The 13,602-nt window shown below is 40.1% G+C and overlaps 1 protein-coding gene across 3 annotated transcripts; it reads right to left on the minus strand.

Moving 5' to 3' along the window:
- Positions 1–44: 44 nt before the first annotated feature.
- Positions 45–13,601, minus strand: LOC119741704 (TATA box-binding protein-associated factor, RNA polymerase I, subunit C-like). Of its 3 annotated transcripts, none has more exons than XM_038217565.1 (17): positions 13,421–13,601; positions 12,065–12,312; positions 11,276–11,367; positions 10,189–10,290; positions 8,877–9,044; positions 8,121–8,232; positions 6,698–6,817; positions 5,545–5,677; positions 4,691–4,762; positions 4,359–4,482; positions 4,061–4,228; positions 3,773–3,944; positions 2,655–2,712; positions 2,404–2,545; positions 1,818–2,043; positions 1,108–1,478; positions 45–459 (listed from the first exon to the last, which is right to left on the minus strand). In XM_038217565.1, the coding sequence occupies exons 2-17, from the start codon at positions 12,297–12,299 to the stop codon at positions 208–210; spliced, it is 2,547 nt and encodes an 848-aa protein (XP_038073493.1). In that variant the 5' UTR covers positions 12,300–12,312; positions 13,421–13,601; the 3' UTR covers positions 45–207. The 3 variants fall into 3 exon arrangements, with proteins under 3 accessions (XP_038073493.1, XP_038073492.1, XP_038073494.1); XM_038217564.1 differs by having other exon boundaries at positions 12,065–12,324; XM_038217566.1 differs by lacking the exon at positions 13,421–13,601 and adding an exon at positions 13,192–13,303.
- Position 13,602: the final 1 nt, after the last annotated feature.

Below are 13,602 nucleotides of genomic sequence, written 5' to 3' on the forward strand. Positions count from 1 at the left end.
CAAATCATATCACACATTCCTTTGGGTATGAACTTGTCTACAGTTCACTCTTTCCCTGACAATTCCTTTAAATGAAAACAGTTTTAATTAAATAATTTAATTAAATTTGTAATATTTGCCAAATGAGAAACGAAATTGAAATTTGAATTGTTGTATTGCTTTCTGTGTTGTTCACTTTGAAATAAAATTTCCAATGAAACTTGAAACTTAAAAACCCATAGCGCCTCTCTTAAATTTGACCTTCCAGTTCAACTTTGACAGCCTAGCGCTGCGTATTCTCTGCAAGTCTGCTGCCCTCTGCTGGTCAGTCGTGTCCAGGCTTTGGCTAGCTGCAGTACGTCCGTCGGGTGCATCCTGGGATGTAGCATCTGCAGATTTCTGTCGTTTAGGGGCGGAGACTTGCGATGTTTTTGAGGGTTGGTGTGTTCTGTGAGGGTGCTTGGGGACAACGTCTGCTTCCTAAATTGCCACCAGAAAAGGAGGAAAAAAGACATTAAATGAATTTAATTACTAGAACATGATCGCCTTTAACCAAGTAGTTCGTGAACTGTCCCAAACATCCCTGCCTATGGGCTCAATGCGTGAACAAGAGAGGGCGCTTTTGCCAACTTTCGAGAGCCCAGTGGACAGGACGCACCGCATGCGCGTACTGGTTGGCGGCCGTATAGCGCGAAGTACGCACGACTTATTTTATTCAGAATGTGCACATAGCCACAGCTTCTTCATTTGAGTGTCAGGCGTCGTTAGCAATGCGTTCGAATGTAAAATCTGTGACGAGCCAATATGGCCCATCAGGCCAGCATTTATTCCCGGTTAACTTGGCATTAAAAGACTGAGAATATTTGTTTTCCCTGTGGACAGCATCTTAGTCCATCGCAGGTTATTTCCATAACTAATGCCGGTACCTGTTTATACTACTGGGTGGACAGAGGCAAGTGGGGGTGAAGTGGCTTGCCCAAGGACACAACATATGGCCAGCAGCTGGATTAGAACCCCTGATCCTCTAATAAGGAGTCACGAACCCTAACCACTAGGCCACATTCCCCTATGACCAAGTAAGTGGGACACAGCCTTATTGAGTTGAAACACAATCAGTGATGTGAATACCTGGTTTACATCCTTGTCACTATCATCATCATCATCATCATCACCGTCGTATCCACGGAGCCATAACCGATGCAAGGTCTTGCTCATCTCATCGGGATACATCTTAGGGTCGATCTTCCCAGGCAGCACCGCCTCCTCTCCCTCCTCATCGATCCCTCTCCTTCTGAAGATGATCTTCTCTCCGGCTTCCAAGCAGTCCTGAAACTCTGCGCTATCCACTATCTCGACCCCACAGGCTGGGCAGGGCAGGGAGCGATCAGTGGGCTGTGAACGGTCAGTGGACTGGTCATCTAGTGGCCAGGACTCGGGTGTTTTGCAGAGTGTACAGTCTTTGCTTGGAATAGCTTCAGGAAATGTCATGGATTTGAAAACTACAAACAGAAGTAAGAACAATGATAATATTTATACAAATTATAGAGTACCTTTAAAACTGCAAAAACAACTCCTACAGCATTGTACAGTCTGTACTTTCATAAAGCAAATGCCCTGTATTTCAAAATAAAACCATTAGGGAAAAAGTAGTGCAGACATAATTCTGGAACATTCCAAAATCTGTTGTAAAAGTTCCCCGACACTACTCAAAAAAGTATGCTTAAAGTTAAGTACAGTTTTTTTGCATATTGTTGGCACTAACTTTTGTGCTCATCACAAAGCATGTCAAAGAAATTGGGCCAAACCACATGCTCTTCATCTATATTCAAATCATTTACCATTTCTTGCAATCTCTCTGTCAACCGTCTTGAAACCCAACGGCTCAGGCTCCTGTACAGACTGACGAAGCACGCCCTCTATCCATGCCTTGCAGTTAGTCAATGACTCTTGGCCGAGCTGGACGTTGGGACACCCCGGCCCGCGGGATAACGTCTTGTCTTGTCTGTCATCAGTACAGGATTTCTGGGAGTAGGTTTGGAAGAACAGATCTCCGGCTGTGCTCAACTGTTGATGGCAATAAAATTTAAAAGAAAGTAAAAAGATAAGTATCGATGTTACAATTGTACTTGAACTTATCATAATCATTTAGGAAAATAAGATCCAGGTAAGTAGTTTCAGAGTAAGGCAGTGCGTGGGTAGAAACTGGCCAACCTCCAAGACTGTACCTATGATACAGTGACCCTAGGTTCACATCCTACTTTTAGCATTCTCTGAGAATCACTCATACCAATCACTAATGCCTCCATTCTTATGATGTGGGCAGGGCACTTTACCCGACATACAGTGACCAGGGTTCACATTCAACACAAGGCAACTTCTAAGAATCAAGGCTTCAATTCTTGTTTTGTGTGTAGAGCACTTTACCTGAAATACAGTGACTCCAGGTTCACATCCGGCACAGGAGGTCCTCTTCGCGCCACTCACACCAATCAGAGGCCTCTCAAGTCGTGACCTCACTGGGTCAAGGTCGACTGGTGGGTATTCTGGTAGCATGTCGAACCATCCACTGTAGAGACAAATGACGAACATTTTTATAATATAAGTATCATGATGATATCACCAAATACATGTACACTATGTATACATGTTACAAAAATTAAAGACGTAAAACGTACTCTGTGCTCGCTATTTTCCAGGGCTGGGAAGTCGACACTGGGGTACATCCATTCAACTCTGAAAAAAAGAAGAAATAAACAGGATAAGTTGGCTCAGTTCAACTTTACATTCAAAGGTAGATTTTTTGTTAAGTTAAAGGGAATATACATCATTTGCTTTTGCTGTAATTTTCAGAAATGGATGGAATTGGGGGGTTGGAAATATATAGCAAATATAGTTACACTGACTTTTTTGAGGTTTTGGGTTCGAAAATGCTATAAAAACCAAGAAAAACAATCATTTTCCTGTAGTCTGGTTCCCTGACTCCAAATAAGAAGAAACAGAGCAGTTTACATACATTGGGGAATTGTAAGGTCAGGGAACCAGTCTAGCCGTCTTGTACCCGTTCATAGGTGTGTAATCGATTGCAAACAAGTGCGATGGTCAATTGGGGCCAGTATTTGAAAAAAAAGCCAGTTTTTTCCAACGCTGGTCGGCCGATCAGCGTTGGAAATTGATACAAAAATACTACTTTTCTTGAAAATGACAGTATACCAGGTGCCATGATTTTACAGGATGCTTTACACTGTCATTCACTAACAGTCCAGCAAGGTATTTAAAAATGATTTGGTAGTTTTATTTTTTGATGTTTGCAAATGTTGTATTTTCCCTTTAACAATACGATATATTCATGACGTTTAATAAAATCCTAGAGTTAATTTCTTTTTAGACTAAGACACCTTTCTTATCTTGGTAAAATTTTGCAGCCAAGAGTACAAAAGAACTTATTCATGTTCTGCACAATGCAACCTCTAGGTTTTTGAGTTGTTTTGTTATGTTTCTTCCCCCCCCCCACAAAAAACTGCATCCTCTCTGAGTGATCCCTTTTTCCCAGGTTTGCAGCATTGCTATTGTTGTTAGTATCGTGGACATGATTCCTTGATAAATGACATATACAAGTTCATGGCTTCTGACTAGCGCCCCATGAACAAAGACATTAACAAAATGGGGAACCACCAACATAGGGCTGGATAGCTCTGTTGGTAGAGCACCGGAACGGGAATCCGGAGAGCTCAGGTTCAAACCCTGCTCCAGTCAATTTGTTTTTTGTTTTTCTGCCAACATAAAGAATTCTTACCACTGCATTGAAAGCAATGAACTTCTCTCGAGCACTGACTGGCAAGAACAATAAGATCTGAGGTCAGGTCATTTGAGGTCGGGTCACTTGTAAGGTCATCTGAGGTCACAGCTTGAGGAATAATATCCATGAAATTAGGAGGCGCATTCAACATATGACACCACTGTAGAACCTGTATACAAAACAAACAATATCTTGATTCAAATTCCAAAAATTGGCTGGAATTTTTCTCTAACTTCGACACCGCAGTGAACAAATGCATGAAAACTCCTGTAAATATTTACTTACGTTATACTTTGGATATCTCTCATCTAAAAGTAGCAACAAGTCCTGTGTTGCTACCAAGTGGTAAAAGTGGTTGCTAGGGTGTTGCTTAGCAACAAAGACCTCCTGGTGTTCAGGCAGATTCTCAGATGGGATGGATAAAAGACAAGAACTGCCACTATCTTCTGGAGCCTAGAAAAGAGAAGAGAAAACTGACATAAATGAAGCACGGTGGCCATCTTGGTATTGTTCCACAAAGTCAAGGTAAATACAAAATACACAACTACCATCATGGCACCAGTCTATTTCTTCTGTTTCTTACCCGAAAGTCTACTAAGTCAATATGTTTCTTCTGTTGAACTACGATACATCGTGGATGGCCACCATAATGACATCTACAAGTAGACTGCTCCTCAAGTGCTGGCATGGCTCGGACACATGTTAACCTGAACAAAAATGTTTAACAATATAATATTCATTCTTATTCGCATCATAAAAGTGCCCCACTCCCAAGGAAATTGGAGGGGGGGGGGATTGAGCATGCAAATTTACCTAAATACACCAAACATCGTAAGAGAGAACATACAAGAACTTATCTCAATTTTGAAAGGTCATGCTATCAAGTGGAATAAAAGGCTAAAGAACCCAACTTACCCTTTCTCAGGGCTGACGAGTTGGATGGCACCTGTATCTAGCCCGAGTAGACACTCTCCGTGTATAAATGGGCTGGAGGTTAAACAAAAAAATAACCAACCAATGAAATATATTAATTTCAAAAGAACACAGTTGATAAGATTTGTGTTTCATGTAGACAAAGTCGAGGGCCTGACACTCACACAAAGATGCTACAGGTTGCGCACATTCAGAATATAATGAGATGTGCATATTTTGCACAATTTACGCGCGAGCCAGTACACGCACGCAATTCACGCACCAGCCAGTATGCGCACACGCAGCGGCTGCAAACCTGGAGCGCTCAAAAGTGATTACAAAGTGCGCGCCATTTATTGTTTGTGCACGGAGTCCATAGCCCTATGTGCTCTTCTTCTTTTTCTTCCAGATATAGTGCAGGCTTCATGAATGAAGATAAACGCACTGTAAGTTGGATGCGCGCGCAGTCATAATATGTGCGCAGACAAACAAAAACTCTTGTGCATGATATATACAAATATTCACGCTCCGTGCGCGAACAAGAGAGGGCGCTTTTTGAGACCCCAGTGGACGGGACACACTGCATGCGTAGACAGGTTCACGCGTGTATAGTGCAAAATACGCACAACTTTGTTTATTCATGCAGAAAGCCATAGCGTCTTCTCGCCAGCGCCAGCAATCGTCGACAATGCATTTGAATGCCTCTCTTCCCCAACTCTCCATATCTTACCGTTGAGGGGGTACTTGTGCACGGAGCCCATAGAGGCAAAATTGTGAAAATCACACAATTTTATAACAAAAAAAGTATTTTATTACAAACAGTTAGCTACGACATGAACGTGAATTAAGCGCCTTACCTGACAGCAACTGATGCGATTTTCTGCTGGCTGTGAATGAAGTTGGAGACCCGTGCTTTGATCTTGTTTTTAGTAGTTGTGACTTTCATGAGGCAAAAGTAGTAATCGCTCCGTAAGCCAGCGACAACAGCACCTGTTGGTATCAATAAATTTGATGTTTATTCTTCTTGTGGGCAGAAGAATCGCGTCAACGCAGCTTGTGAAATATTGTCAAATTTGTATACAAATGGACACGATACGCGCAAAATCTGAGACAAACACAAAACTTGTCGTACAAAATTCCATAGGGTTGTCTAAGTGGCGTGGCTAACTTGCAAACGGCGATAGGTAAATTCCATGAGAATGTGAATCAGAAAAGTGGAAAATCTATGTAATCTTCAGAATTAAAAGCATCACAACCTCCAAATATGGTGTCAAATTAAAGGGGACAAACTTTTCATTTGAGTGTGTGGCAGTGATAAGGAGTGTGGTAGAGTGTACTTTTTAGTCAAAAAAACTGTTATTTTTGTGATCATTATGGATTTTAGGTAGTCTTTTTGACAACTTGTTTTTACAAGCAAAATGCAGGTGTTATTGTGAGGTATTGTTTTAAAGGCTGATTGTTGTGCATTTTACAAGTTTTGAATCAACTAACTGCAATCAAACATATCCGAATGAAAGTACATATTGATTTCAGTACAGTATGTAAATATCGACTGCTTCGAGTGGTGTAGTAAAACTAGCCTCAGTGATCCATGGAGCATTGTGTTTTCTCTGGAGGCCTAGCCGAGGGATTTGGAACATTCCATATATCGCCAAGGGAGGCTTGTTTTTACTACACCACGAGTTCAAGCAGACACCATCTGTTTTTATAATGCCTCACCTTATTTCAGTGATGTCTGATTTAATTAAACCAAATTAATATACTTGTGTTTTTCCAAACTTGCATCATGAAATGTTTGTACCAAACTCTGTAGTATAATACGCGCAATGCATGTGCATAGAAAAACCTCCAGTCACAAAGTTAGCTGCTGATGTATAATCTTTTTGGGCAGGCTAAAGTGGTAAAACTAGCGACTACCATGCGACTCTCTCTTGGCCAAATAAAACAGAATCTGAAGGAGAAGGGTTATGATACAAAATGTCTTAATGGTTATAACCATTACCTAATTACCTCTGTACGGCACGCTGACGGTTTCTATCTGTCTCAGAGGCGATACCAACTTAAACTGACGACAGGGAGAAGATTTCATTGAGTATATTGGCACACCTTGATGCGGTACAGTTCGTATGTCTGCATCAGAGAGTTAAGGATTGAACGCAGAGAGTACGTAGTAAAAAGCAGATGGGCAAAGTGGGCAGTGCCACAAGATGACCACAGTAAAAAGTCCAAGGCTTGGCGAAACATTCCCAACGCCTGGCCTCAATTTCCAAATCTTGGGAAAAATCCCAAGGACACGCTGATCTTCCTGGACTTACTAGTTTATTTTTTATATTTTCCTGCACTTTTCTATTTTATTCCATGAGGCATCATGCATAAATGTCATATTTTAAAATTTTCCAATGTCATATGTCAAATCCAATGCAGATCTGGTCTGTTCGTGTGGCTTAAAAAAGGTTTTCTACAATAATCAATTCTCCGCCCCCCCCCCCAAAGTAAAATGAAAGTAGACGTACCGGTCTCTGTGAGCAATATTTTATCTTGTGAAAAGAGACACATATTATTAGGTAATCATGCGGCCTGTGATGTTATTGATGCCCACAGTGTGTGTCTTGGCGTCATTGTTTATACGCAACTTCGTCAGTCCAGCATTTTGTAAAACAACTAGCTTGCCTTGGGTTTTTAGAATTCGGGGGATTAGACAAAAAAAAAAAAAATTCGGTCTCTGGTCAGCGCGCGCGTCGATTTTAATCATGCGCGTCAACCTTTTTTTTCTTCTTCAAATTAACACGGAAGCTACAACAGCGCCCTCTATTGCCGCACCTCCTCAAATGTTTGTACCAAGAAGCACCAAGGAATGGGGAAATTGCACCAAGGCAAATGATAAAGGGCACCAAGGTAAATGATGGAGGACACCAATGTATAATGAGGACACAAAAGAGCAAAATAGAACCCACCTTGAATGTACAATTGAAGCTTGAAAAAAAAAAAAAAACCACCCCCCCCCAAAAAAAAACCGCGTCGCCGCATCAATTCTGGAACTTCGGTCTGACCAGAGACCGATTATTATTTTTTTTTTTTGCCTAAATATTCTTGGCGAAAAAGCTCTCATATATACCATTCTTTTCAATTTGACAAAAACTTGTTGAGTTTACTTGTGCTAAGTTGGCAAAAGCCATAACAAAAAAAACACTTTATGCAGAAAAACTCTCAATCCTTGGACTGGCTCTTTAATGGCCTGCAAGCCAGTTTCATGAGTACACCTTCTATGGTCATTGACTATAATTGGTTGCAGAAAACAAATAATTGGTCATGATTTTATTTACCAAGAAAAAGAAAAAGAGCTGGACATAGGAACCCTTTCAAGACATTCTCAAAAGTGTACAGGCAAAATTCTAAAACTTTGACCCAAAACACTGCCATTATTCAAGGATACTCAGTACTTCTAACGTCGGACCAGTAGGATAGAATATCAACCCTTCATGTACAGAGGACGCTGGCAGCGACTGGTAGGCAAGACATCCACCGTAGAAATCTTGATCCACATACTAGAAAAGAATTCAAGTATTTCAATTAATGTGGGCCTGCTGTGGAAGTAAGGTCTGTCACAATCCAATGTGGCTCATCAGGCCGGTGTTTATCTCCAGTTTCAGTAGCACGAAACGACTGAGAATATTTCTATTCCCCCTGGATGGGATGCTACTCCATCGCAGGTTACTCCCCAGATAATGCCGGTAGTCATTTGTACTCCTGGGTGGCAAGTGGGAGTAAAGTGGCTTGCCCAAGGACACAATATATGACCAGCAGCTGGATTCACACCCCTGACCCTCAGATCATGAGTCACGAACCATAACCGCTTGACCCCACTTCCCCCTGCTGTGTGAATTCTTTTTTAATCCATTGTTTCTTTCTTTTTGCAACTGTCAATTTGTGTTCGGTTCTCTGACTTTCAGACCCTTCCAAATAACGTCTTTGTCGTCTCAGAAAGGACCGTTGTTTAATCACCAGGAAATAATTCTGAGTCACAACTATTAATTTAAAATGCACAAACCCTCAAGTACGAGTGAAGAGACATAAGTGAGCAGACCAGTATATGGTTGAAGTAAACACGTTTGAGAGTACATTTAAGGTGTGAATGCAATTACTGGGGAAGGAAATCGTTGAAAAATGTCAACATTCCAGCATTTCTTACCAATTTGTGGATGTTTTCGTTGACGTCTTCTTTGAGTAATCTGAGCAGCATATTAGGATTGATGTCATATAATACAGGCTCCAGCATCTCATGCAGTTGGGAAAGTTTATCTTCCGTTCTCACTTCAAACAGATTTCTGGTGGCGTCGTCAACTCTGCGTTTTTTAGACTGATGCAACACAAAAAAAGGTCATATGTAAGTATTTGCTTCTTTGTAATGTTACTGCATAGATAGTACATATATTAACTTTGCTTGATTTTGCATTTTGTTGGAAGAATTTTTTTATAGATATTTGTAGAATAATATCTAAAAGAAAGTACGGAAATTAACAATATTTTTTATATCCCTTAGGCCAAAAAAAAAAGTATCCGGTTTCTGGTATGCACGCGCGTCGCCGTAGCCATGCGCGTCGGCAAAATGAAAAAGGTTTTTTTTCAATACAAGATGATGTCTCAAAACCGCCAAACTCACTGGTTTGACTGGAATCCTGCTGCTGCACAATTTTAACGTGTTTTTAGATGGGGTTATGATCGAGAATAAGCTTGATGTGGCCTCTCTGGACTCCCATATATTTGCACTAAGTTTAGTCGGGCACCATTTGCAGTCATCAGCCGACATTTGAAGCAAAAAAAAAAAAAAAAAAACAGGTAAAAAAAAAAAAAAGCCGCGTCGCCGCACCACTTTTGGGGCAAGCTCCATACCAGAAACCGGAGACTTTTTTTTTTGGCCTTAGGACTTTTTTTTTTTTTATAGTTGGCCATGTGATGATGGCACGACTGAAAAAAATTGACGGGCGATTGTCTTACACAAGATTGGTGGTTGTCGTTGAAGTGCCAGCAACGAGTTGTTTAAGGATGTTAACGGCGTCACTACAAATTTATTCAGTTCAGTAACTATGACGACGCTACAAGTTAAATAACCTGTAGCGACAAAATGATTGAACTTTGACATGGTTACTGACCTCACTTTCCATCACTGGACCAATAGAATCACTTGATTGGCAAGAAATGATGAATATGCAAATAATGCACAGAGTACAGTATCGAAAAATGATCTTTTTTTTTTTTTAAGTAGTTGTGCTCTAAAGGATTTTGTTGTCATTGTGCAACTAACTATAAATCGTCAGTAATTTCCCGATAACCAAGAAGCAAAAGAACGACATTTTAATCAAGATTTTCTTGTGTTTTCTTGTCTGCTATAACTTTAAAGTAATTGTAATGCGCTTTTGATCATTATGATGTAAAGGGCGGAATTTATATTTTTAACTTATTACTACAATTATTATTATTATTATTGATTTCAATGAACCCACCTTGCGTCTTTTTCTGGGTTCATAATCGATGTAAGAATCTTTCAGGAAATCCAGAGCAGAACCCCACACCAAATCTGGAAAGTTCTCATAGAAATAGTAAGCCTGAGAAAATAGGAAATTAAAGGTCAACTTTACAAAAAAAAACATGAAAAACATACAGATAAAAGAACAAATAAGAATGAGTAAGGAATGTAAGGTTTACTAACAGCAATATTTTGTTTAAATGTTTGAAAACTAAAATCCCCCCGAAAAAAAATTGTAAAAAAAATAAAAATAAAAAAAAACAGTATTGTTTAACCAACGGGATATTTGCGTATCTTTTACCAGTATTAAATATACTTGCAAAAGTTACATGAAAAATTCTTGAACATTTCCAGTCACTGAAAAAATATGGACACTGTACAAACCATCCCTTTCTTTTGTCTTTTAAAGTTAAAAGTTTTTCTCCCCATGTTTGTTTTGGTTTCACGTTTTCATTAAAAAATTTGAATTATTTGTGGCCTGACACAATTCAGGCATATCTTTTGTGTGTTATGGGCACAAAAGGAAACCCAAAATAAAAGCATATTTTCAAGTCCAAAATAAAGTAGTTTTCCTCTAAATCAAACATACAAATGAAAGATTTATTAGGAGAAAACAACTGAATATGATGAAGAGCATGTGTGTACACTGGTTAGAGCAACTTTAAAGATTTATTTCTCGAGCTATTTTCACGTTTCACTTAGTTTTTCGATTGCTATATTGAATTAAAAATCTGAAATTTAGTTTCTGACTTTTTCTTTACAAAATTCGAATGATTAGCTACCAGACAATGATTCCACTCTCGCAAGGCGCTTTCATTTGTGCGCATAATGAACGCTCTTACTCAGAGGGTTGGAGGGTTTGAGATCAAAAGCCTTTTTCATAGGGTTGCAGACGCCCACAATCAGAATAGAGTACTCTTTTTGTTCAAACAAAACATACAAATTGAAAATTCATTAGGAGTAAAAAAAATGATTTTTTTTTTTGGGAAGAGCATGGGTTTGCAACTTTAAGAATTTTACTGATAGTTCAAGCAAAGAATATTGAACAAAACTGTGATATTCACCTGGTCAACTGCCCTGTCTTGGATCTGTCTAGTATTATAAATTGTAGACACTCTTGTCAGGTCTTGCATGCCAGGAAGGGGAATCTGGCAACCTGGGTCAAAGGTTACAAAGGTAAGTGTATCAATATCGGATTACAACATCAATGGACCGATGCATTAAAGGCATATAAGATTATTTGTATTTATCCCAAAAGTAACCTACCAAATTATTATCAAAAGGCTTACTTGGATTAAAGATCGTACTGGTACTAAACACCTCGTGAAATTATTCAGTCTGGCTTGCCAATTAGAAAAAAAAAATCGAGAAATGAAGGTGATTTCCAACGATCAGTCAATTGACTGATTTTTGGAAATACAGAGTGTTACCTGAAACCTTTTTGTTTGTATTCAAAATTCTGAGTGAATTCTGAGTGTATCTTGAGTAGATCCTTGAAAAATTGAATTAAGACCTCAAACTTGGCTGGTGAAATACTGAGGACCTTGTCTTTGCCTTATGAAAATATTGGAGAATTTTGTTGGCTAAAGAGTGAGTAAAAAGTTGTTTGTTTTGCACGTTTTCTGCACTCAATGTCACAGTCTGTGGGCTTGCTAGAAGTATGCCTGATGATGGGCCCGATTTCATGGGCCTACTGGGACAGCAGAAAATATTGCTTAGGAGATGAGAACCAGTCGCAAGTAATACTCCACGCATGACTTTATGACCAGTAACCACTTTTTGCTAAGCAAATATTTTCGGCGCTTATCAAAGTTTGGCGCTTAGCTTGAGATTAGGCCCCTCTCCATTCTTACATTCCTGTGGTTGCAGGAGCGGCAGGGTGGGTTCATTTGCTACCAATGTCATTCCCTCGTTGCCATGGCGATACTGGAATCTAAACCTCAGCTCTCCTTGCATTCCTTGTCTGTTGTCTGTGTCTAAGTCGGCGGCATGGTAGCATCCGTACCCATCGGGTAGCTGTGTTTGTCTGTTTGGAAGAGTTTGGCTTGGGAAGTGGGTATCGGGAAACGCGTACGCTGATGACGACATGCTGCAAGTCTCTCTGATTGGTCGGGTAAAGAGATTCGCAAGAAAAGAAAAACAAACAAATGTAATAAATCAACCCTTACTCATTTTTGTTTATAATGACCGTTTCTGAATTTGAGGGGAGTGAGGATGGCATAGAGGTACTTTGCTTCCCTTCAACCACTGTGACTCAGGTTCGAATCCCGCCTGGGCGAATACATGGTTTTCCTCCCACCACTTAAACAGTAATTTCCTTCCACATGATCTTCTGGGGACCCCACTGGAAATAAGTCAAAAGAATTCTGTGGGCTATCCTGGCCAATTGCCGAATAATCATAAACAAATACAACAAATGTATACAGAACCCTAATCAGAATAAATCACTAACATTAATTTTTGTAAATAACCATGATAACTGATAACTATGATTATTATATAATGATAATAATAATAATATTATTATTATCATTATTAATCGTTTCTGGTAATGAAACCAAGGATTCCTCAAAAGCACCCTAGGCACTGAAGCTCGCAAGCCTGAAGAAACCTGTGGAGAGAAGACAATGAGAAGAAGTTACAGTTTTAGAGGTGGGAGGAAAAGCCCAGAAGAATATTCTGGGGAAAACCTAGTCCGAGTAACTTGGACCCAACTTATCGCCTTTTTAACATTCGGACATGGTTTTTAACATTCGGACATGGTCTGGCGCCAGACCATGTCCGAATGTTAAAAAGGCGATAAGTTGGGTCCAAGTTACTCGGACTAGGGAAAACCCATGGAATCAGGCAGGGACTGAAAACCCAATCCACATATTGGCCCAGGCGGATTCGAACCGGGGTCACAGCGGTGGAACTGGAAGGCGAGGAAAGCACCGCTACGCCAAGATTATGAAGTAACTAATTTATGCTCCCAAAGAACCTCTCAGTTGTAACTGTTGGGGGCGATAGGATGAGACTGTGCGAATGCCGTGATGGGGCACTGTAGTAGCCTACGGCACTGCCACTGGCAATTTGTCGTTTGTGCTCATCAGCAGATCAGGCAGAGATTAGGCTACGCAGTAGGCAATCAGGTAAACCCGTTCGTACAGGCCCGTTCGTACACACTTGACTGATAGTTCAAAACGGTCCCTGCATTATCAAATGATTACCAAGTTCCACGCTGCTACCGATGACGCAAATTAATGTGCTGTCCATAGAGGAGGTGTTCTATGTTGTTGTACAAATTGGATTACCACCAATTAAGAAGTAAATAACGTTTAAAACAACTTCAATTTCACCGCGCGCGCTTATCAGTTTTCGTTTCGTCTGCACGTGTGTTATTGTTAGTGCG

This window comes from Patiria miniata, unplaced genomic scaffold (assembly GCF_015706575.1).
Source record: "Patiria miniata isolate m_02_andy unplaced genomic scaffold, ASM1570657v1 HiC_scaffold_5, whole genome shotgun sequence".
In the NCBI taxonomy this organism is placed as follows: domain Eukaryota; kingdom Metazoa; phylum Echinodermata; class Asteroidea; order Valvatida; family Asterinidae; genus Patiria; species Patiria miniata.